We start from the raw sequence: 26,066 nt of genomic DNA, 5'->3' as shown, positions 1-26,066 counted from the left end.
AACAAATCAGGAGACTATAGATGCTGGAGAGGATGTGGAGAAACGGGAACCCTCTTGCACTGTTGGTGGGAATGCAAACTGGTGCAGCCGCTCTGGAAAACAGTGTGGAGGTTCCTCAAAAAATTAAAAATAGACCTGCCCTATGACCCAGCAGTAGCACTGCTAAGAATTTACCCAAGGGATACAGGAGTACTGATGCATAGGGGCACTTGTACCCCAATGTTTATAGCAGCACTCTCCACAATAGCCAAATTATGGAAAGAGCCTAAATGTCCATCAACTGATGAATGGATAAAGAAACTGTGGTTTATATACACAATGGAGTACTACATGGCAATGAGAAAGAATGAAATATGGCCCTTTGTAGCAATGTGGATGGAACTGGAGAGTGTGATGCTAAGTGAAATAAGCCATACAGAGAAAGACAGATACCATATGTTTTCACTCTTATGTGGATCCTGAGAAACTTAACAGAAATCCATGGGGGAGGGGAAGAAAAAAAAAAAAAGACGTTAGAGTGGGAGAGAGCTAAAGCATAAGAGACTCTTAAAAACTGAGAACAAACTGAGGGTTGATGGGGGGTGGGAGGGAGGGGAGGGGAGGTGATGGGCATTGAAGAGGGCATCTTTTCAGATGAGCACTGGGTGTTGTATGGAAACCAATTTGACAATACATTTCATATATTAAATAAATAAATAAATAAATAAATAAAGTACATCAACAGAAAAAAAAAAAATGAAAGACTGAAATCATGCTAAGATCAGGAGCAAAAACAAGTATGTACATTCTTGCCACTTCTATTCAGCACTGCTCTGAAAGTTCTACATGGGGCAATTGGGCAAGAAAAAGAAATGAAAGGCATTCAAATTGCAATGGAAGAAGTAAAACTCTGTATTTGCAGTTACATGATCTTATATACAGAAAACTTCTAAAGAATCCTTAAAAACCTGTAACAGGTATTAAACAAGTTCAGCAAAGTTGCAGGATGTAAGATCAATATACACTAGCAATGAACAATCCAAAAATAAAATTAATTTTTAAAATTCCATTTATGATAGCATCAAAAAGAATAAAATACTTAAGAATAAATTTAGCTAAGAAACTGTAAGAATTGTACACTGAAAACTAGAAGACACTATTGAAGACATGAAAGAAGACCTGGGGGGCGGGGGGAGCACCTGGATGGCTCAGTCGGTTAAGCATCCAACTCTTGATTTCAGCTCAGGTCATGATCTCACAATTCGTGCGTTCAAGCCCTGCATCGGGCTCTGCACTAACAGTGTGGAGCCTGCTTGGGATTCTCTTTCTCTCTGCCCCTCCCCTGCTTGCTCTCTCTCCTCTCAAAATAAATAAATAAAATAAAAAACTAAAAAGAAGACCTAGGGCACCTGGGTGACTCAGCTCGTTAAGCATCCAACTCCTGATTTTGGCTCAGATCATGATCTCATGGTTCATGAGTTCGATCCCCACACTGGGCTCTGTGCTGGCAGCAAAGAACCTGCTTAGGATTCTCTCTCTCCCTTCCTCTCTCTCTGCTCCTCCCTGCCTCAAAATAAATAAGTAAACTTAAAAAAAAAAAAAAAAAAAAGAAAAAGAAATTAAAGAAGACCTAAAAAAAAAAAGACAGCCTGTGTTAATGGACTGGAAGATTTAATAGTGTGAAGATGGTAACACTCTCCAAATTCATCTACAGATTGAACACATTCCTTATCAAAACTCTAAATACTATTTTTACTGAAATGGACAAGCTATTCTAAAATTCATATGGAATTCCAAAAGAATACCAACAGCCAAAATGATCTTGAAAAAAGAAGCACAAAATTAGAGAACTCTTACTTCCATCCTAATTTTAAATTTACTACAAAGATATAATAATCAAACAGTGTGGTATTATCATAAGGACAGATCAATGGAATAGAACTGAGAGTGCAGAAATAAACCCATACATTAATGATCAATATTTTTGACATGGATGCCAAGACTACTCAATGGGAAAATAACAGTGTTTTCAACAAGTAGTGCTTTGACACCAGGATATCCATATGTGAAAGAATAAAGCTGGACTCCTACCTCACGCCATATATAAAAATTAACTCAAAAATAGGGCACTTGGGTGGCTCAGTTGGTTGGGCATCTGAATCCTGATTTTAGCTTGGGTCATGATCTTAGGGTTTGTTTGCTTGGGATTCTCCCTCCCCTCTCTCTCTGCCCCTCCCCTGCTCTCTCCCGCTCTCAAAATAAATAAATAAACTTTAAAAAAATTAACTCTAAATTGATCAAAGACCTAACTGGAAGAGCTAAAACTATTCAAAACCTTAGAAGGAAACATAAGTATAAATCTTTGTGAACTTGGATTAAGCAACAGTTTCTTAAGGAGAACATCAAAAGCACAAGCAACAGGGGCGCATGGGTGGCTCAGGCAGTTGAGTTCTGACTTCAGTTCAGGTCATGATCTCATGGCTCATGAGTTCAATCCCCGTGTCAGGCTCTGAGAGGCTCTGTGCTGACAGCTTACAGCCTGGAGCCTGCTTTGGATTCTGTGTCTCCCTCTCTCCCTGGCCCTCCCCTGCCTGTGCTCTGTCTTTCTCTCTCTCTCTCAAAAATAAGTAAACCAAAAAAACAAAAACCAAAGAACTTAAAAAAAAAAAAAAAGCACAAGCAGCAAAAGAAAAAAAAGGATAAATTGGATTTCATCAAATTTTAAAACTTTAGTGCATCAAAGGACATGATCAAGAAAGTAAAAAGACAACCCCGAGAAAAGAACATATTTCCAAATCATATATCTGACAAGGGTCTAGTATTCAGAATATACAAAACAATCTTACAACTGAACATCAAAAAGACAATAACCCAATTAAAAAGTGGATAAAGGACTTAGACATGTCTCCAAAGAATATATACAAATGGCCAAGAGCACACAAAAAGATGCTCAATATCATGAGTTATTAGAAAAATACAAATCAAAACCACAATGAGATAGAACTTTATAGTCAGATGGGTATAATACCAAAAAAAAAAAAAAAAAAAAAAAAAAAGGAAAATAACAAGTACTGGCAAGAACATGGAAAAACCGGAACCTTCATACATTGCTGGTGAGAAGAGATGGTGCAGTCACTGTGGAAGTTTGGTGGTTCCACAAAAAGTTAGATATGGAATTATCATGACCCAGTAATTCTACTCTTAAGTAAATCCAAGAGAAATGAAAACATGTAACTACACAAAAACTTATATGTGAATGTTAAAAGCAGCTATTCAGGGGCACCTGGGTGGCTCAGTTGGTTAAGCATCTGACTCTTGATTTCAGCTCAGATCATGATCTCATAGTTCGTGGGACCTAGTGGGATCTAGCTCCAAGTTGGGCTCTGCGCTGACAGTGCAAAGCCTGCTTGGGATATTCTCTCTCCCTCTCTCTCTAAATAAATAAACAATTTAAAATAATTTTTTAAAGCAGCTATTTATAATAGCTGACCCAAATGTCTACCAACTGATGGACAAAATGTAGTCTATACATCCAATGGAGTATTATTCAGCCATTAAAAGGAATGAAGCGGGGCACCTGGGTGGCTCAGTCGGTTAAGCTTCCCACTCTTCATTTCAGCTCAGGTCATGATCTCACAGTTCATGGGTTTGAGTCCCGCTTCAGGCTCCACACTGATAGTGTGGAGCCTGCTTTGGATTCTCTCTCTCCTCTCTTTGGCACTCTCTCTCTCAAAATAAATAAATAAACTTAAAATAAATAAAGGAATAAAAGAATAAATAAATAATAAAAGGAATGAAGCAGTGACACATGCTGAACGTCCCATTCAACATGAATGAACCCCGAAAACATCTTACGAAGTGAAGAAGTCAGACTACATAAGGCCAGATATTGTATGATTCTATTTATATGAAAGATCCGGAATAGGCAAACCCACAGAGGCAGAAAGTAGCTTGGTGGTTAATGGGAGTTACTACTTAATGAGTCCAGGTTTCTTTTCAGAATGATGAAGATATTCTGAAATTAAACAGTGTTGATGGCTGCAAAACACTTTAAATATTCTTAAAACCACTGAATTGTACCCTTTAAAATGATTAAAATGGTAAATTTTATGTTACGTGAATTTTACCTTAATTGAGAAAAAAAATCACTAGAGCTGGAAAACAGATTAGAGTCCTCTGCTCCTTCCCTAGAGATTCTGACTCCATGTTTCAAGGCAAAGCCAGATATGTAGATTTTTTTTTTTAATGTTTATTTATTTTTGAGAGAAGGAAAGCACAAGTGGAGGAGGGGCAGAGAAAGAGGGAGACACAATCAGGATCCAAAGCGGGCTCTGTGCTCATAGCAGAGAGCCTGATGTGGGACTTGAACCAGGAACTGCAAGATCATGACTTGAGCTGAAGTCGGATACTTAACCAACTGAGCCACCCAGGTGCCCCCAGATATGTAGATATTTTTTAAATCTTCCCAATTTTTTTTCTTGCTTCTTTTTTTTAATGTTTTGTTTATTTTTTGAAAGAGAGAGAGAGCATAAGCAGGGAAGAGGCAGAGAGATAGGGGGACAGAGGATCTGAAGCGGGCCCTGCACTGACAGGCTGTCTGGGGCTCAAACTCACAAACCTTGAAATCATGACCTGAGCGGAAGTCAGATGCTCAGCCAACTGAGCCACCCAGGTGCCCCTTTTCTTTCTATCTGTAAAGTTTATTTATTTATTTTGAGAGAGAAGGAAAAAGCACGAGTAGGGTAGGAACAGAGAGACCAGGAAGATAGAGAATCCCAAGCAGGTTCCACGATGTCAGCACAGAGCCAGCCCAACGCAGGGCTTGAACCCACAAACCATAATGTAAAACATGATCTGAGCCAAAATCAAGAGACCGACACTCAACGGACTGAGCCACGCAGGTGCCCCTTCCTAATTAATCTAATGCATGGTTTGGGAAATCTCTGCTTTAGTTAGTAAATTCTCCTAGCGCCAGTGAGTTCAAAATGCATTCATTCAATAAATATTTATTAAAAGCCTATTATGTAGAGGTCCTACTAGGTACCAGAAGATACAGCAAGGAGAAAATAGTCCCTTTTCTCACGGCCTTTACATTCCTCAGGGGGAGACAGTAAACAAACATAAAATACCTTTTAACTTCCAAAACCTTTCAATGAACACACAACTTCCTCATTTCTTTATTTATCCCCTTGTTAATCAAGCAGAGCTCTGGGCCAGCTAAATCATTAATATGATGCAAGTGTCCTCGATGAATGGGTGCATCCCCTTTATTAGATACACAGCTCGGTATAGCCACCAGGTTCACAGCTTCAGACTTCCCTGGAGGGCTTACACACTGAGACTGTAGTATTCCCAGACTTCAGTATTAAGAAGTCAAAGCTCATTATTATCCCTTTCAAAACCAAAAAGCAGTAACAGACTAAGCAGTTCTTGAGCACAAATATGTGCTATAAAAACAGAGATCAGCTTACCTGAGCAAAAGCCAAGTTCAGCACCGTTTCAGAGGCCAAGTACTGTAACCGGTACTCCTTGGAGAGGGCCAGAGCCTGCAGGAGCACAGGCAGCGCGATGGTAGGGGAGGAAGACCGCCAGTATAGCTCGGCCACAGACAGCAGGACACTGCCCACAAAGAGGAAGACATGGGATGAGAAGATCCAGCACAAAGGACCACCTGTAGGAAATGTTCAAGGGACCTCCCTTACCTGATCACCATTTCTGTATTCCTGATTTTCTGACAATGAATCAACAATTTTTGCAAAAGCTTGTGCGCCTCTGACATTTGGTTCTGCGCTTGTAGTACGATTGCTTTTCTGACACAGAAACAAAATAAACAAATGGTTATGCTGATATTTTACCAGGGTTGCAAGTATAGTCACTTTCAGGGTTACAATCTACTTCCTCAGTTAGACTGTAAACCTTCCAAGGGGAAGAACTTTGCCTGATACAATTTTTGTTAAAAGAGGAGAAAAAAAAGTGTGCGTGTGTGTGTGTGTGTGTGTAAACACATGTGTATACACCCCCCCCCGGCACCCCCCCCCCCACACACACAAGAAAAAAACAAGTCTGGAATTACAGATATTAGAATGTTCGTGATTCTCTCTGGGTGATACTTATTTTCTCCCTATTACTCATCTGTATTTTCTAATTTCCTGTAATAAATAGGAAAAAAAAGTTTTTTCCTAAGCTAAAGTTAATAAATTAATACACACAAAAATAAGAATAAAGCCATTTAAGAACTACGTTATTCTGGGGCTGGAATCTTCAAAGTTTCTTACCTGTATACACCCTCTATGCTGTTAAGAGCTGTGATTCCTGTAACAAGTGAATCAGCCAAATGGTATTTGCCATCATTCATTGCTCTGTCAAACTGTATTTTTTGATCACATAGCATCCATAGCTAATAAGAAAAAAAAAAAAAATTGAGGACAAAATGCAAGTGTTCACCTCGTTATTCAACAGATATAAAAATATTTCAACATTTTTGAGATTTAAAAATTTTTTAGAAATATTTCAAGGATGCAAAAAGCCCTAAGAATAAAGTAACAAACACATGTGTGCCAATCACCAACTTTGTCAAAACACAACATTTTGATTTGCTTCAGATATTACTGCATACTAACGAAGTCTTTTGCAAATTCCATTCCTCTCTTTCTTTATCCAAAGTAAGCACCTGGGGCACCTGGGTGTCTCAGTTGTTAAGTGTCTGACTGCAGCTCAGGTCATGATCTAATGGTTTCTGAGTTTGAGTCCCGCATTGGGTAAACACGAGCCCCGCTTCTCTCTGTCTCTCTCTCCCTCTCCCTCTCTCTCTCTCTCTATGTCTCTCTCTGCCCCTCCTGGGATTCTCTCTTTCTCTGCCCCTTGCTCACTGGCGCCTTCTTTTTCTCTCTCTCAAAAACAAACAAACAAATAAATAAATAAAACCAAAGTAAGCACCTGATTTGGTGTTTATCATTCCCATTCATGTTTTTATACTATTACAGCATATTTTCTTACCCTTAAACAATATATAGTATGATCTTGTAGGTTTTTAAATTTTGCAGAAAGTAAATACTGCTGTACTTTATGTATCCTTTGACAACTTGCTCTTAAGCTCAACAGTATTTTTCTGGGACTTACACATGTTTTGTGTGTGTGTGTGTGTGTGTTTTTATTCAATATGAAATTTATTGTCAAATTGGTTTCCATACAACACCCAGTGCTCATCCCAACAGGTGCCCTCCTCAATGTCCATCACCCACTTTCCCCTCCCTCCCACCCCCCAGACTTACACATGTTAATACAAGTAGCTCTAGTTCATTCTTTCCACTAACGAATAGTTCTCAATTATACGAATATCTGTTCTCACAATGATGAGTATTTAGGTAGTGCCAATTTTTCACTCTTCTGAACAATGCTGCAATCAACATTCTCGTGCATCTCTGCTGGTGCAAGAGTTTATGTCAGGTCTACAGCAAGCAGTGGAAACATGGGTGGAGGACATACACAACTTCAATTCAATACAGTGCCCATTTGTTCTTCAAGTGGGTTATACCAATTTATACTTCCCACCAGTAATATCCTTGCCAACACTTGGTACTGTCAGATATTCTACCTTTGGCCAATCTGATAGGTATGAAATATCTCATTACTGTTGTCTGGTATTTCCCTGACTGCCAGCCAGACTGAGCATCTTGTCATATACCTACTGGCCATATATGTTTTTTCTGTGAACTGTGAATTGCCTTTTTTTTTTTTCTTCAACAGCTAGAACTGTCACCAAAACCGTTCCATTGCATTAGCACTGCCACAGAACCACCTTAATTCTTTCGTTCCCACATCATCCTTAGATGCTATCATCTCCCATCTTCTATCTTATGTGCAGACCACCTTCCCAGCTGGGCACTTTGAATTCAGATCATAGCCTGCTGAAGGCAGCGATGAGGCCCAAGCACACTTCACACGCAGAGGGGCACCCACACTATAGCTAATGCCACGGAGCCAACAACCTGTGGGAGTGGCAGCCTCAGTGACCAGCACTAGGAGATTCCCAGGCCATGGTCTCTTAAGATTTCAAATTCTCTAATCCATTGAAGACTAAACTTGGAAAGGGAGGGAAGAAGGGGCTCCTGTAACAGGTTTCTCAGCCCCACTAGAGAAAGATAAAGTGCAATAAGGAACACAGGGCCTGGGACTGCTTTATAAAATTAATTCAATTCCCTCTGGGCACAACATCTTCCCAAAGGTTATTTAATTCTGGGAGGAAGAGATTAGAGTTGCCAAGTAAGAGACACAGCACCAAACTGAGACCTAATTCTTGATCTGTCCATGGACATGGATGATTTTCTTTTCTTATTTCCACACAGTTAGAGATATAAGGAATACAAACTTAAAACCATGAAGACAGAGAGAAAAAAAGTTCCCTAAATAAATCTTTAAATCTTGTATCAGAGTTTATTTTTCTGTTGTTTTTTTTTTTTTTAATATTTGCTTATTTTTGAGAGAGGGAGAGGGAGAGAGCGAGTGAGCGCACATGTGCATGCATGCAAGTGGGGGAGGGGCAGAGAGAGGGAGACACAGAATCCCAAGCAGGCTCCAGGCTCTGAGCTGTCGGCACAGAGCCCAACATGGGGCTCACACTCAAGAACTGTGAGATCATGACCTGAGCCAAAGTCAAACACTTAACCAACTGAGCCACCCATGCATCCCTCTGCCTTCTTTTTATTTTTTTAAAGTTTATTTATTTATTTTGAGAGAGAGAGAGAGAGAGAGAGAGAGAGAGCGCGCGCGCAAGTGTGGGAGAGGCAGACAGGGAGAGAGAGAATCCCAAGCAGCCCCTGTGCTATCAGCATGGAGCCCGATGCGGGTCTTAATCCCACAAATCCTGAGATCATGACCTGAGCCAAAATCAAGAGTCAAACACTCAAACGACTAAGCCACCCAGGCGCCCATTCTCTGCCTTGCACAGAGCTTAGAGGCTGGTATGCATCTATATTGACCTCAATGCACAGATAACACAGAAAGGAACCAAGACACAAGAAACCGAGAGGAAGCCTTAAAATATTCCACTCTGACAACAATACAATAAAAACGGTCTCCTCAGAAATAAATCGGATGCCATGCAAAAGTCAGATTACCTGGGCATGCTGACTATTTGGCGGGAATCGTTCCTTCAAGTGCTTCAAAACTTCCGAAGCTGCGGCAAAACAGCCCTAAATGGAAACACACGAACTGATGAACACACCTGTGTTGAAACTACATCGGCTACACCACTCATAGGATGTTGCTATGATTCACCTGCTTGTGGTACAGCACCCTGGAAGACATGAAGCAGAGACTGTCATACATCAGGGGGTCTTTTTTTTTTTTTTTTTTAGGTTCTAGTATATTTTGTTCATTAAAATTTTTTTTTTAATTTTTTTTAACGCTTATTCATTTTTGAGAGAGAGGGAGAGACAGAGAGTGGGGGAGAGAGAGGGGGAGGGGCAGAGAAAGAGGGAAGCACAGAGTCTGAAGCAGGGTCCAAGCTCTGGGCTGTCAGCACAGAGCCCGACGTGGGGCTTGAACTCACCAACCGTGAGAATATGACCTGAGCCAAAGTTGGATATTTAACTGATGAGCCACCCCCTAAATTTTTTTTTTAATTACACATGTAACGAATGCGTGTTCACTCTAGGAAAAAAACTTACAAAATACATGTAAACAATAAGAAAAAGGCCAATTTTAATTTCACCAAAGATAATCACAGGAATGTTTGGGCACATATCCTTCTAAACTTCTCTTATGCACATAAGTAAAAACATACACATATTCTAAAAAAAGGCATACATGCTATTTTTGTAAATTACCTAGAACACTGTTTACTACATGGTAGGCATATTTTTTGACTGAATCAATCTTTCCAGTGTTAACAAATACAAAGTTATATCATCATAGTATTTTATTAGGTAAATGAACTATGATACATCTAAATGACCTCCTAGTTTGGGATAGTTTGGTCGTTTCTAATTTTTTCCATTTTAAGGATGCTACAGCGAATATCCTGGTGCACACACCTTTGTGTAACTGTCCACTTGTCCAGTCCTTTCCTTAGGATAAGACCTTTGGAGTGGAACTGGCTGGTCAAATGGTAGGCACTCCTAAGCCCTTTGATACACAGCGCTAAATTACCCTCCGGAAATGTACCGAGAACTTTCATAACAGCCTTCTATGTCTTTCTCCTACCACAATTTTTAAGCATTGCCTATTTGGTGAAGCCAGTATTTCACTGTATTAATATGAATTTCTTTAATGACTAGATTGAAAATTTTTCATATTCTCTGGTCATTTATATTTTTTCTGTGAATACATATTCATCTTTTTTTATACCCTTATGTTCCTGCAATGTTTCTTATTGACTCCAAAAGCTTTTCAATGTGTCCTAATCCTTTGATTAGATGATATACCTTCTGTCTACAGAGAAGCTCAGTTAGACCAAAAGTGAACTTTTATTTGAAGTAAATTAAGTAGAAATTACACTGAATTATAATAAAACATCAATAATCTTTTTATTCTTAGGACTTTTAACTGGCCAGTCTTGCCAGTTATTTCCACTGACTGCCAGAGGGAGTTGGGCATGCGGATCGAGGTGGGTTGTCAAAACTTTAGGCCAAGTAGAGAGACACACATTGCAGTATCCCCCAAAACACCCCCCACTGCGACCTGCCTCTCCTTAGGCTGGAAGAAGAATACCAGATGGTCTAGAATCACACAAAAAGAGCAAGAGGCTGGCTGTCTTAGTACTTCCTCTGGGTTACAGGAGGAAGGTTAGGAACTGCAATTCAGACCCTGTAACTTTTTTGTAGGTTCACTCACACCCAAGTCATGGCCATACCAAAGTACAGCAGCACCCAGTTTATTTGGAGGTCAATTTCAGAACACAATTCGAAGCACACATAAAGGAAATAAAAGAGCAAATGGAGATTCATGATAAAGCTGTCTTCTCCACAGTTGGCCAACTCAGTTTCACAGGTGCCTCCCTAACGTGTATAATTAAAAATGCGACAATCATCAGCCCTGTGGGTACAGCTACCTGGTTGATGTTCTAACACTAGAAAAGTCTTTCCAAGACAGATTGAGGAGAAGGCGGGAGGAGACTGAATTGAAATTAAGAAGCCACTGCCTAGGAGCCCTGGGTGGCTCAGTCGGTTAAGCATCTGACTACGGCTCAGGTCATGATCTCACGGCTCATGGGTTCAAGCCCCACATAGGGCTCCATGTGGACAGCGCAGAGCCTGGAGCCTGCTTCGGATTCTGTATCTCCCCCTCTCTGCCCCTCCCCCGCTCACAATCTGTTTCTCTCTCTCTCTCTCTCAAAAACAAAGAAACATTAATAAAACTTTTTTTAAAAAAGAAGAAGCCACTGCCTATGTTGTAGCTGTGCAATACTAAAGTTCCCCAACACATCCTGGCCACTGGAGCCAGGCAATGATGGGTCAGCAGGTTTTTCACATAAGCCTAGGGATATAAGGGAGATGAAGATGGAAATATTAATACAGATCCAACAGCAAGAAAAATCCCCCAGGAAAAATCATAGACGTCTAATAATTGGCCTTGGAGAAAGCTTCAGGGTTTAGACATTGAGCCAAGACCAAGATTTTTTTAAGTAGATTTTCAGTCCAGAAGAAAAAAAAAATCATTTCTATCCTACATAACTCAAAGGGAATTGAAAGGAAGTTATCCACTGTGTAAGGCTGGGGTTGGTGGGGAGAATCTGACTTCAAATAGCCATATGGGAAAACTTAAAGTGGCATGTGAATTATATCTCAATGAAGTTGTTGGGGAAAAAAAGTCGCACGAGGCTCACACCAAACCTTAACTAAAGGTTCACCAATTCATTCATTACCAGTTGCTCCACTTAACCATGGTACCAGGAGAGGAAAAGAGATGTTAAAGAGGTTCTATGTCATTAAACAGGTGGGGGAGAACCAAGAATGAGATGAACGTGCAGATTCCTGGGGAAAGCAAATGGCAAGTGCAGCTAGCTGGCAGCTGTTTTGCTGTCAGAAAGTGTGGGTGATGCTTCCCAGGTGCAGGAAGAAGGCAGCTGATGAAGGTGCATGTGGGACCCATCAGCCAGAGTCCATCCATCCCCTGTGTCTCCAGAGATACCGAAAGGATAGTAAAATACTAAAATAAGTTTAGTGGAGGGAAGTATTTATAGACTTCTGAAAGGGTGGACACCATCCATAGATCCTCAGGCTGCAGATTAGGGAATACTGAGTGCTATCATACAACCTAACAATAATGGACGCCACAGAGAAGTGGAAAAATGTTATATGATCAAGGAAATGCACTTATAGCCAAGGCAGTGCTTACTGAGATACAGAGCTTGGGTAAGAGGTTTCCCTGACTCCTTTCCCATGAAAGGAGACATTTTGGAGCAAAGGAGAGAGAAAGCCTAGAGCAGCATGACAAACCCTTTAATCAATCCCCTATAAACACAATCCTGTAAAATTACAAGGTTACATCCAATTCCCACCGTCCTTCTTAGGAGCCAATCAGACTTGGGCTGGAGACTTAACATTAACTGGTGTAGATATAGGACTTAGCTCCCTGGATCTCAGTTTCTTGTTCTGTGAAATAGGGAGACTAATAAGGCTGAGAATAATGGTGCTATTATAAGAATTCAGTAAGATAATGCAAGTAAAAAACCAAGCACAGGGCCTGGCACAGAACAAAGGTACATGAAACATTAGCTATTATCATTTCAGCAATACTTCTACTATGCTTTCCCAGCTCCTATAAACATACATAGCTCTACTACCTTAGGTTTCAAAGACTCCTTTTTATTCCAATTGTGACATAGAAACAGCTGACCTCTTATTCTCCTTGCCGATGCCACAAGAGATCCCAAGTTCAACAAGCTTTGTAGACTCCACACCCAGTCCATCTCCATTGACGGGATTTTACCCTTTCTGCCCCCTGCATCCAACCAGACCTGTCCAAGACATACCCAGTGCTTTTCCCCAGCAGCAGAGGAAGGAGACGGCAGAACCCCCACTGCTCCGGGAGCACGGAGGCCCAGCCACCAGCCTACCTGCTCTGCGTGCAGCTCTGCGAGGTGGCAGAGGGCGACGGCAAACGACTCTGTGTTGTTCTGCTGCACACCCGCATTCACCGCCTCCAGGCTGTTCATGCTCAGCAACATCTGGGCTTGCTGCAGCGCCATGGTGCTGGGCGAGGACACGGGAAGGAATTCCCTTCAGTCGAGAGCCCCAGGCTCCCCTCAGCCACACCCCACAACTCCTTGAGTGGGAATGGAAGGGAGCTAAGGCCCTCTGCAGGCTCTGGCTTCACGGGAGCAGCTGCCTCCCACCGTCCGCCCTCCTGCCCTCAGCACAGGGAAAGCAGAAAAGCACCCTGAGTGTGCAGCCCCAAAGGAAACATGGAGAGGTTATGGTACAACCGGAAGTTCCAAGCCGTAGACCCCCCCCAACTGCCTCTAATTTTCCCTGTGGTCACAGTGTGTTAATTAGTTTTCACGGATAAATTCAGACCCGATGCCATCCTGGCACCATCTGCTCCGGCAATGCAAGCAGTGGCCAGTGTTCGCAGCTGTCTCAGAGCGCATCATGCCAAAAAATCATCTCGAGCACAAAAACAAGACTGCTGAAGGAGGCACTTCCTTTCATTAGCAAATTCCTAGAAAGAGCAGACTGTCTAGGTGGGAGGTGAGGTAGTGACAGGGCTCCAGGATTAAAAACCTGGTTCAAGAAGGTGATTTCCAAGCTAAAGGAGGCCAAATGGAAAATTAAACCTGGGACTAAAGACACTTCAGAGAACACACCTTGGATAACGGGGAAGCCCAACCTGAGCAAATGTGGCTCATGCCTCCCATGGACAGGAAGCGACATTCCAGAGATTCCCATCCCAGATCACAGGGGCATGGTGCTTGGAGCCAGACCACCTGGGTCTCAGCCTTGGCTCTGTCACTTGCTAATGACATCTGTGATCTTGGGCAGATCAGATGTGTGAACCTGAGAGCTCAATGACCAGTGACCTCACAGAGCAGTTGGGAGGAGTAAATATGAATGAGCATAGGGAAGAACTCTATAAAGTTTGTGCAAAGTATAAAGTGTTTTAAAACTATAAGCATTTTCTTTAATCCCCTGCACGAACAACTTTCATCAAAGGCGGAAATGACTTGCCCGTTTGGCCTTTCATAGAACCACTCTGCTAGCTTCTGCTCATAGCTGGAAGGATGGCCCCTTCGGCCTAGACAGTCGGCTTGAAGACCCACCTGCGGCCATAGAGTCTCCAGATGGCTGTTTTCTGTGCAATGCTGATATCGATGAGCTCTGACAGGCTGTGTTTCCAGTGCAGGAGGTCAGAGTCCTTAAGGGCATCCATCAGTTTGTTTGCCGTCTTCCCAGCAAAAGCCCTCTGCTGAACAAGGGACTGGATTCCCAGGGAGGCAAGGTACTAAGGGGACAGATGTACCCATGATGAAAGGTAGAGATTACATGACAGAATTTGTTTTGCTCTTCAGAAATTTGGCATATTTCACGTTTCAGCACATGTAAACCGACAGCATTATTTAAAAGGAAAGTATCTACAGCCTGACCCTAACCCATACGAAATGTGCTCCCGAAAAACTGGAGCTGGAAGAGAGGCGGATGGTAGACCTGGAAGAGCCAGGGCTTTGACATAAAAGGGGCTTGGACTTAAACACTTTCTCTGCTATTTATTCTGTGACCTAAGGGTCAGTTAGCTTCTTAGCCAGCCTCAGCTTCCTCATCTGCAAAATGGGTATCGACCCTATCATAAAAAAATATTCTAAGAATTAAAATAAAACAGTATGTGTCAAACAGTGCTGGGAACATTATGGAGTAGGAGACTTTTTAAAGGATGCCTAATTATGAGCATAATTATCTTTTCATTAATTTCTGGTATAATTTTCAAAGATGAAAGCACAACTTAAAAAAGTCAGCTTAGGGGCACCTGGGTGGCTCATTCGGTTAAACATCAGACTCTTGATTTCAGCTCAGGTCACAACCTCACAGTCTGTGGGATGGAGCCCTGCATCGGGCTCTGCGCACAGAGCTTGCTTGGGATTCTCTCCCTGTTTCTCTGCTCCTCCCCAGCTCATGCTCTCTCTCTCTCTCTCACACACACACTCTCTCTCAAAACGAATAAACTTAAAAAAAAAAAGTCAACTTAAATTCATAACAAAAAATTGTACTTAAGATGTCTATCATTTATTTTAAGGGGCATCTTACTTTTAACATTATATTCAATTCTGTACATACAAGTTTCCTTTCCCAAAATTAGTCAAATGGACAATTTACAGATTTTAAAAGCATATACAGTGTGTCAACTATAATTTTAAGAAAACATATACATTAAATTATTACACATATTACTTTCAGTTCTTCTGGACCTTGCTGCAAACCTCACAAGACAGAATGCTTAAGCAGCCTCACTACCCTTTGTGCATGTAGCTGTCAGCAGATGTTTTTGAGACAGAAGAAGGTTCTTTGAGGAACATTAATCTAGATTCTGACCGTCATTACTACTACATGTGTGGAGACTATGCCCTTTAATTGCCCCTGAGTATTTGTCACCAAGGACTAAAACTCAGGTCCTTCCCTGTCACTCAAAATAAGAAAGGACAAATGTGCCTGTCAGGTTTACTGGTTCCTGGCTTTGTTTGCTTTTGGAACAAGGATCAGCAAACATGTTCTATAAAGGGCCAGGTAGTAAATAATTTAGGTTTTGCAGGCCACATTTGGTCTCTGTCACATATTCTTCTTTGCTGTTGTTGTTGTTTTTACCCGCAACTATTTAAAAATGTAAAACCCATTCTTAGCTTGAGGGACATATAAAAGCAGGCAGCAAGCCAGATTTGGCCCACGGGCTGAAGAGTTTGCCAACCCCTGATTTAAAAATAAACCTTTCCTGAAATTTTTCTAATATGTGGAAGTCAATGTTGATCAATAAACTAAATAAGGACCTCATCAAATTGATAAGTAGAACTTTTATAGATGTTATTAAGATAAAGGGAGCAGAGAGAAACCCATCAAATAGAATTTAGTGATTTCATTAATAATTAAGGTCATATGAAACTACCAAGAATAAAACCACACCATTTATTTAAATAATCTCACAGGGAGACGAGCCTTACCGGTAACCCAAAATGTACTGCCTTCTTCACAGAATGCTCTAGCAGAACATAGCTATCGGATCTCTTCTGCCCCAGGACATACAGCCAGCTCTGGTAAGAGAAATCATCAGGATATATCCTAACTATGATAATGTTTAACGTTCTGTTCAAATATCAGTGTGGTTATAAGAAAGATTCAGCAAGAGAACAGACAAATCCTCTAAAATTCTCTTTCATGAAGTATGAACCTAAATGAAAACCATTGAACACATTAAAACTGTCAGACTGAAATAAACAAACCACTGATCTTCACCTCTGACAGCAGTGAGTGGCAAATGTCCCAGGGGAAAAAAAAAAAAACATGAAGCCCCCATATGGCCTTTAATTGAGAAATCAAGATTCTCAGGGACTGTTCAATGAAGTCTGTGTTCTACCTATGCTTGGTGTTTACACTTTCACAAGAGGATGTCTCATCAAGTTACTAGGTGTTGTATTCACTTTTTTGTTAATGCCAATGTTTAATGTGTTAGCTTTGCATTAAAATCTGTAGACAAGAGGGCGCCTGGGTGGCTCAGTCGGTTAAGCGTCCGACTTCGGCTCAGGTCATGATCTCACAGTCTGTGAGTTCGAGCCCCGCGTCAGGCTCTGTGCTGACAGCTCAGAGCCTGGAGCCTGTTTCAGATTCTGTGTCTCCCTCTCTCTCTGCCCCTCCCCCCTGTTCACGCTCTGTCTCTCTCTGTCTCAAAAATAAATAAACGTTAAAAAAAAATTAAAAAAAATAGTAATAATAAAAAATAAAATCTGTAGACAAGAAATTCCCCCGCAAAGCGAAATAGAAATCATGAATTAAGAAAGATAATAATGATGGGTTGCCTTTCTGAATTCCCACAACCACCTAACTAGTTTCCCTTCATTGCTAAGGACCTTCTAACAGCAAAACAACCCATTTCGAACGGGACCTTCAGAAGGCCAACTCAACACAGGGGCAAAACTTCCGAGACAGGAGGGGATGGCTCACCAAGCAATGCTGGAGACACACATGATCGTTGGACTCCTGGGCAATCCTAATCGCCTCTTGCAGGGCGAGCTCTGCCTGCTGACTAGAGACAGACCGAACATTAATAACTCATTAACAATCACAAACATGTTCAAGCATCTTCACAGGAAGGCATCTGTACAGTAATTCATCTGAGGTTGGAAGCTCTAACAATGACCTTATTCCCTCAGAGGCACTTCCTCCCCCAGCAGCGAGAAACATTAACAGAGGAGACAGAACATGTCCTTTCTAAGGTGGATTTCTACTACAAAGGGCAAGAAGGAAGGGCTTTTCTTGATCTCAGCTCCTAAGATTTTTATTTTAATTGTCTACCACTGGGAGGATGGACAAGGAGAGGATACAATATTTCACTTTTCACTGCATTCCCTTCTGCATTATGTGAATTTTTTTACAATGGCATTTGATAATTTTGTATTTTTTCAAAACTAGTTTTAAAAAGTATTTTGAGGATACTCACTTCTGAGATTTTTTTCCTGCTGACGTGGTTCCCCTCCATCTGGGAGATCTGAGCTAATCTCAAGATCTGCAGAAATTCAGCCAACTATCCTTGGCCCTACTGAGCTGTCACCTCTGAAAACACCCACAGAAATGCAATCTGTAACCCACCTTGTAGTGTTTAATTAAATACTACTGTTAATCACTTTCTACTTGTTAATTTTATCTCTTCAACTACTTTATAAGCCTGCAGAGGGTGAGCTCTTAAACTTTGGGTTTCCCAGTGGCAAGTCACAGAAAAGAAGTTCATAAACACAGGGTTACTGAATATCTCAAAATAGAATCAATGGGTATCACTTATTTAGGAAACATTTACATAAGGAATTTTCTTTCACCTCTAGCATCAGCCTCACGCAATCCATTTTAATTAGGGAGAGCTGGTGTGTTCCTCAATAACCACTTGTTTGAATAAAGAAACCAGATACATCTATCAAAAGGTAGATTCCCAGGTAGATTAAAGACTGCTTTAAATCTCTATTCAAACATTAAGTTAGCAGGGGTACCTGGGTGGCTCTGTCAGTTAAGTGTCTGACTTTGGCTCAGGTCATGATCTCACGGTTCGTGGGTTCGAGCCCCGTGTCAGGCTCTGTGCTGACAGCTCAGAGCCTGGAGCCTGCTTCGGATTCTGTCTCCTCTCTCTGCCCCTCCCCTGGTCATACTCTTTCTCTCTCTCTCTCTCTCAAAAATAAACATTAAAATATATATGTGTGTGTGTATACATATATGTATATATGTGCGTGTATATATATATGTATATATACAAATACATACATACATTAAGTTAGTAGAGCTTAGGGAGGGCTGACCTGCTACCTTATTAAACAGAGACTCACAAATTGAAGGAGTGATCTGTGCATATAGCTGGAGAAGTGTCCCTTATTAAAACAACAGCACTCCCCGACCCTTTATCCTCATCTATCACCTGGATACATTACACTTATGTTTAGTGTTGTTTATGGTTTATCTCCCCCACTGGCAAGCTCCATGAAAACAGGGGCTTTTGTCCCCCTCTTTTTTCACTGCTGTAACCTCAGCATCTAGAACAGCACCCAGTACACCATAGATGCTCAATAAACAACTATAACGATTTTCAAGAAGTCTCCACAATCCTATAAGCTACGTGACAGAGATGAATACGGGCCCAAAGCTCCAGGACTAGAAACAAAGAAGCATGGACCCGAGTAAATTTAGCAATTAATTTCATGCAGTTAGCTACCTATCTGTTGATAATATTGTAAATATAAAGAAATTCTGCACAACAGATTATTTGTATCTAGAATGCTAGATACATATTTCTAAACCCTAGCAGAAACTGGTCTAAACACAGAAATCGGTTAATGGTAGATACTACAAATAGTGTTGCTATTTATTATGACAACTAAAAAATGGAAGGCCCCAATTAAGAGGTCATTACAGCTGGGCAGGCAAAAAGAAGTCGACTGTCAAAAGATAACATGGAATCTCATAAAATCATGGAGTTTGGAGTAGCCTTGAACCTTCCTGAGTCCAACTATCAATGTAATGCTTAAATTCCCCCATTGACACCTCTGGTCTAGGCTCGAGCACCCCACTGGCCCTTCCTTAGAGGTTCCATGTGGAAAAACCTTATCATGAGGAAAGCACTGTCTTTCCCTTGCACATCCTAGCTCTCGTTCTTCTCCAGGAATCTAAGCTGTCTTCACATGACCTTTTACTACATGAAGATGCCAAACACGTGCTTGGCTAAATCATTTTCTCTCCAGGCTCACCATTCTCATACCCTTCCCACACTGTTCATATGACATGGCTTTGAACACCTACAAGGAGAGTGTCCCCTACACAAGCTCCAGCCTGTCAATGTCCCTTTTAAAATGAGACAATCAGAAATTAACAGAGGGCCACCTGGGTGGCTCAGTCTGTTGAGATCCGACTCTGCTCAGGTCATCATCCTAGGATTGTGGGATTCAGACCCATGTCAGGCTCTGCACAGAGCGTGGGGCTTGCTTAAGATTCTCTCTCTCTCAGGGCTCCTGGATGGCTTGGTCGATTAAGCACCCAACTCTTGATTTTGGCTGAGGCCATGATCTCACAGTTTCTTGAGTTTGAGCCAGAGCCTGCTTGGGATTCTCCCTTGCTCTCTGCCCCCCACCCCCAAAATAAATAAACTTTAAGTTTCTCTCTCTCCCCCTGTCCCCCCTTCCCCTGCTCATACTCTGTCTCTCAAAATAAACTTTTTTAAAAAGTTTCTCTCTCTCTCCCTCTGCCCCCCTCTCCTACTCACTCTTCCTCTAAAGTAAAAAAATAATAAAAATAAAAATAAAAGAAATTAGTAGCATTTCTGACCCATAGTGCAAGGGGTAGAAGTCTCAGCTCTTGAACTTTGGACACCATATTTACAGTAACATACCCTACAGTCTCTATTCAAAGATGCCTGTAGCAGAGACCTCATTTCTCTCAAATGAGAAAAAGTCACGCGGGGCAGGGAGACCCCTTCAATGAATAATTCCCAGTTTTTTCACCCTTATTCACGTTATTTCAGTTTCCAAAATAGCCCCCATGTTTTAAGGTTTTAATGACATAACTCCATTTACTAAATAATTGGGCAATTTTCCTATTTTTATTCATTAAAATCATAAGCATATCTTAGCAATGGCATAAGCCAGTGTCACCTCACTGAGCTGCCTGAATTCTGTCCAAAAGCACAAATATGTGGCTTAGTGAGCCGTACAGTGTTTTATCCAGTAAAGGTACAACTTCATTTTGGCTTTTTGAAATACTGAAAATAGCTTTTGTATCCCCATCATTACCTCCAAAAATTCCTTTTGGGAATCTCTGGCCTAATGACCTAATTTCCTTTTAATTCAAAGGCTATTGTTCTTAGAAGTAAGAAAAGAGGCCATACACTAGCTAGTAATGCTCACTGGTGACACCAGGGGGCAGACTGCTTAAGGAGAAGGTCTTCATTAACTGCTGTCCATGGAACTTCCCTCTTGGGAAGTTATTGACAAGCCCAGGTAGGAGGGTATCTTTCTTCTTCCTCTTCTTCTTCTTCCTCCTACCTCCTCCTCCTCCTCTTTCTTCTTCTTTTATTTTGAGAAAAAGAGTGCAAGCAGGAACCGGGCAGAGAGAAGGAGAGAGGGAACTCCAAGCAGGCTCCACTGTCAGCGCAGAACCAGTCGAGGGCTCAATCCCACCAACCATGAGATCATGACCTGAGCCAAAATCAAGGGTCCCACGCTTAACTGACTGAGCCACCCAGACGTCCCTTTTGATTTTTCAACACTGCATTTAAAACCTACATCTTGGGGCGCCTGGGTGGCGCAGTCGGTTAAGCGTCCGACTTCAGCCAGGTCACGATCTCGTGGTCCGTGAGTTCGAGCCCCGCGTCGGGCTCTGGGCTGATGGCTCGGAGCCTGGAGCCTGTTTCCGATTCTGTGTCTCCCTCTCTCTCTGCCCCTCCCCCGTTCATGCTCTGTTTCTCTCTGTCCCAAAAATAAATAAAAAACGTTGAAAAAAAAAAAAAAAAAAAAAAAAAACCTACATCTTCGTTAACATTTGAGAGTTGGTTTCTTCAGTTTCTGCAGAAACAAAAACCTATTAACTCACTAGTGACCGAAGCGGCAGTGCAGGGCGGCCAGGTTCAGCGCGGCGTATCGCAGGCTCCGGCCGTAGCCCTCTTCCCCATTACTTTTGCTTTCGGCCCCAGTAAGAATCAAGCGATCAAAATAATGAAGGAGGCTGTGTGTTGAACTGAAGACATCTTGGACCCGGAGGTTGTTTAAGTAGCTGAGATAGTGCTGAAACAAGAAACAATCCACATATTTTAAATGTTCAGCTTCCACTGGCTTGAGACTAATTCAGAGCGTCCCACTAGCTGCAAATACCCGTGTTCCTCCGCCCTCCGTGAAGACAGTTTAGCTTCATGTTTTCCCACTGGCAGGATGAAGCAAGTTCAAGATACAGTGGTTTGTTTCCTCCCTAGGAATGGGCTAGGAAGTCGCCAAATGAAAAATGGGAGCCCCATTATGATCTGTGTCAGAGTTTTATGCCAAATATATACCCACTATGCCACTGGTTATACTAGGACCCGAGGATGATTGGGGGGGGGGGGGGTTACCTCACCTACCTCAGGTATTAAGGAAGACTGTAAGCTCAAATATAAAAATTAAAAAAAAATTTTTTTTAATTTATATTTATTTATTTTGAGAGAGAGAGAGAGAGAGAGAGAGAGAGAGAGAGAGAGAAAGCAGGGGAGGGGCAGATAGAGAAGGAGACAGAATCCCAAGCAGGCTCCACACTGTCAGCATGGAGCCTGATGAGGCACTTGAACCCATGAACTGAGAGATCATGACCTGAGCCAAAATCAAGAGTGGGACACTTAACAACCGAGCCACCCAGGCACTCCTCAATAATAAAAATTTTAAGACCTGAATTCATATACAAATTATAAAGGATGCCTGGGTAGCTCAGTTGTTAAGCATCCAACTTGAGCTCAGGTCATGATCTCATGGCTTGTGAGTTGGAGCCCCAGGTTGGTCTCTGTGCTGAAACTCAGAGCCTGAGGCCTGCTTCAGATTCTGTGTCTCCCTCTCTCTGCCCCTCCCCCTCTCACACTCTGTCTTTCTCTCTCTCAAAAATAAACAAACATTTTTAAAATTATAATATAAAATTAAGTTCTCTAAATGTCCAAGTCAAAACACAGTGAGTGTAACTAGTTTACTAAGTTACACTTAGTAAAATACATTGTCATGTATTTTGACACTATTTTCATTTCTTCTGATTCACTGAATTTAATTTCCCTCCAAAAGGCAGACTGCAGTTACTATGGCGCAAAGGAGATATATTTCTGCATGTGAGTAAAGTCAGACGTCAAATCCAGGTGTTATTAAGAAAGTTTTTTAAAAAGAAAAAGTTTTCTGGGTAAAAATCCAGTAAGGAATGGAATTATTTGAATTTGGGGAAAAAAAAAAAAACTTGACAAGAGAAAGGAAAAGAACTTTTAGTCCCAAAACTTAAAAAAATCAGTCTACTCTATCATCTGTCAATAATTCACAGCCTCAGAGAGATGATGAATGAATAGGAATAGCAACAGAAAAGGGACTGAAGAAACCCCTAATGGCCCAGGGACGAGGGGGTAGGAGGGAAAGCTTTGCAACCCAGGCTTATAGACTTGCCAACAACATTTCTTTCCAAGAAACTGGGCCAATGGGACAATCCTCATTTGCATGGCTCTTCAATATAAAGAGTAGCCTGATTGTGGCTTTCCAACTCAAAAGACTCACCGCTTCAGCAAAATCAGGATTAAATTTCAACAAGTTGTTCAGTTCTTTCTGCAGAGAAGCTGGAGTGAGGGCTTTTGTCTCATCATTCTTTAACAAAGAAGCCTGAAATTTAAAGATGACAACTCAGAAGAAAGACGTGGCCGGTCAACATATGGAAATGTATACTGACTAGGATCCCCTATGTTCCTTCCCACTGCTCCTCTCTCCTCTTGGCCACAGTGTTTCCTCTTCCTGAGACAAAAAGCCTGCCAACTCCCTCTCCCCATCCACACACTCCTCACATGCCTTGCAAACTCCTACTTGTCCTTCAGGACCCCATGTAGACTTTAGTCACTTGCTTATATCAGCTTTTAGACTAGGTAAGATCCTGTAAGTCCCTACATGCTCCCGTAGGCCCCTGCAGGAACCCTTCCTACAGTACTTAGCAACCTACATTAAAAGTGCCAGTGTGACCCCACCCCGGACTGTGAATGCCTTCAGGGCAGGTAGTGTGCACTTCTAGCCTGGCAAAGGGCCTCACAGCACCCAGATGCCCTACTCCTGGCTATCTGTTTCAAGTAGATGGTACCAGCAATGATTATATAAAATATGTTAGAAAACCAGTCCTAAATTAATTTTAGTACTTAACTTGATTACAAACTCTTCGACTTTACCTAAACAAATTTTTATTTGTAAGTAATAATAATTTCTAATTTCATTTGAATTCATTTTATTATAGAAGATTCCAAAACATGGAAAGACATACGGAAGAAAACGAAAATCATCTGTAACCCCTCCACCCAGAAATAACACTACTGATATGTCAGTGTCTTATTCCAGTCTTTTTTCTATATGTGCATACATAGACCATATTTTTAATAAAACTAGAACACTGTATATCATTTTACTTCCTGCTCTTTTCATTCAATAGTATAAAGTTTGTCTTATCATCAAAGTCTTTGATAATACGATTTTTAAAGCAAAAGTATTAACCCTGTGACTGCCATATTTATTGCAAATACTTTTTCCTATTTTATTGCTTGCCTTTTAGTTTTGTTAGAATGTGTTCTGACATGCAGACGTTTTTAATTTTTATGCTGAAAAATCAAATGATCTTCTCCTACATGCTTTCTTCCACAGCTTTTATGTTCAGAAAGTCATTCCCCACCCAGAGATCAGTTAAAAGTTAATATGTAGTTCCTTCTGGTCTAATTATAGCTTTAAATATTCACATTTACCCTTTAATCCACCTGTAACGGACTGAATGAAGTGTGAGAATGTGGTGAGGCTCTAGCTATACTGTCTCCTCCATACTTCACCGGTTGTCTAGAGGGTTTTTTTCTAATCTGTTTGAAATTCATCTGCAGGGGTGATTCTATGACTTTTCAGCTAGACCTAAACAGTACATCTTTCTGCAAAAAGAAAATTAATAACAAAATAAGGAGAATTCGAAAAGTAGAACAAAATATCAAAATTCTATGCTCGAAAAAAACATGGGAGAAAAATATTCAGCTTCTGTTTCCGAGCAAATGAAAAAGTATGGCTCAAAAGCACCAGCAAGACATGTTTGGGGTTAAAAAAAAAAAAAGAAAGAAAGAAACGTTGGGAGTGAACTGTACCGGTGTCTGCAACTTGAAAAACATCAAAAAATAAGATGAAATGGTGGCTGGATAGAGGACGTGTAGGTATTGATAAAGACAGAGCAAAATACTAATTGTGGCATCTGGGTGACAGGTATATAGGTATTCACTGTGCAATGCTCTTCAACTTTTCTTTCTGTTCGAAAATGTCCATAATAAAATGTTGGGGGAAGAGAAGTAAGTCTTCCAAAGCACATTTTTGACCTGTGTTAGTCACACACTATTATAAAATGAGCATGCATTATAACTTTAAGAAAAATAAAATCATGGGGCACTGGGCTGGCTCAGTTTGTAGAGCATTCAATTCTTGATATCAGCATTTTAAGTTTGAGCCCCACGATGGGGGTAGAGATTACTTAAAAATAAAATCTATAAAAAAAAAAAAAAGAAGAAAAGAAAAAGAAAATCACACACAAAATCGGAAAGAACACATAACCACAACTGTATTGTTAGTAAAGGAAAGAGGACCAAGAATAAGGAAGAAAGCAGATTCACTAATTAGCCTACCAACGAAACAGGCGTATGTGATGACATATTTTTTTTAAAGTTCATGATAAATAACAGAATTAACACATACCTGTTGAGAAAGAAAAAATTCTGCTTGTTTTTGGGAGAGAGGCCCACTGCAAGATACCTCCTCTTCTCTGGAAAAGAATAAAACAAAAATAACAAGGAATTACACAAAATGGAAGGGTGAACTAGGTGATGGGGATTAAAGAGCACACGTGTGTTGAGCACCGGGGGTTTATGAAATGTCAAATTACTGTACACATTAAACCAGTATTATACTGTGTGTTAACTATAATGGCATTAAAAACTTAAAAAGCCAAACAAACAAACAAAAAAATTCCACAACAGCAAGAACAGTAATGCTAACCAAGTCAAATGGCTTCATCAGAAGATCTCAAAAACTTTTAAAATTAATTCTCTCCTCTCAGGAATAGAAAAGACATACTTAAAAAGTGATGTTGAATGACCTGCCAAAGTTCACACCATGTAACTATGGACAGCTATAGACCTAAATTCTACATAGCGTGATCTTTCTACAATGCGAATCTATCGTGGTAGCCAGCTTCCAGAATAAAATCCACACTGGGGATTTTATTATAGCAGGGCAGGTGCAATGCTCCATGAGTGATCCTAGCTACTACCTCTCTCCTTTGCCTTTTCTTTCTCACCCACATTCCCAGCCTGATGAGGTCCTCGCAGATCTCCTATGGCACCAAGATGCCCCTGCTGCTTCCTTGGCCTGAAAGCCCATTGTCCTGCCCACTGTTGGACTACGGTACACCATCCATCATTCAAGACTAACTGACGTGTGATGTCCTCCAAGAATCTCTCCTGCCATCTCTCATTTGAGCTGCCACTGTCTCCTACTAGAGAGGCTGAGCACAGCACCTATGCATTGCCACACCTGGCTGCTCGTACTTGCAACTGGATGCCAATACCTAGTGCCATGCCTAGGAATAAAACAGGCACTCAAGAGATTGGGAAATGAATGGATGGAGAGTTTCTAACTCCTTGCTACAGAT

At 41.2% G+C, this 26,066-nt stretch overlaps 1 protein-coding gene across 2 annotated transcripts in view; it reads right to left on the bottom strand.

Annotated features, from left to right (window-relative positions):
* The window catches only part of ANAPC5 (anaphase promoting complex subunit 5), a 44,152-nt gene that overhangs the window by 3,795 nt on the left and 14,291 nt on the right, over positions 1-26,066 (bottom strand). Inside the window, exons 5-15 of one of the 2 annotated variants that reach the window (XM_007079583.2) lie at positions 25,112-25,178; positions 22,916-23,017; positions 21,240-21,430; positions 17,121-17,202; positions 16,124-16,213; positions 14,240-14,421; positions 13,037-13,172; positions 9,096-9,170; positions 6,255-6,376; positions 5,682-5,789; positions 5,451-5,598 (exon numbers count right to left, since the gene is read on the bottom strand). In XM_007079583.2, coding sequence (XP_007079645.1) covers positions 5,451-5,598; positions 5,682-5,789; positions 6,255-6,376; positions 9,096-9,170; positions 13,037-13,172; positions 14,240-14,421; positions 16,124-16,213; positions 17,121-17,202; positions 21,240-21,430; positions 22,916-23,017; positions 25,112-25,178 — 1,303 coding nt within the window. The remainder of the gene's footprint in view (positions 1-5,450; positions 5,599-5,681; positions 5,790-6,254; positions 6,377-9,095; positions 9,171-13,036; positions 13,173-14,239; positions 14,422-16,123; positions 16,214-17,120; positions 17,203-21,239; positions 21,431-22,915; positions 23,018-25,111; positions 25,179-26,066) is intronic. The other variant, XM_042962652.1, reaches the window with a different exon arrangement.

The sequence above is a fragment of the Panthera tigris genome, chromosome D3 (genome assembly GCF_018350195.1).
Source record: "Panthera tigris isolate Pti1 chromosome D3, P.tigris_Pti1_mat1.1, whole genome shotgun sequence".
In the NCBI taxonomy this organism is placed as follows: Eukaryota; Metazoa; Chordata; class Mammalia; order Carnivora; family Felidae; genus Panthera; species Panthera tigris.
The sequence above is the reverse complement of the archived record's forward strand: the minus strand, read 5'-3'. Positions and strand labels throughout refer to the sequence as shown.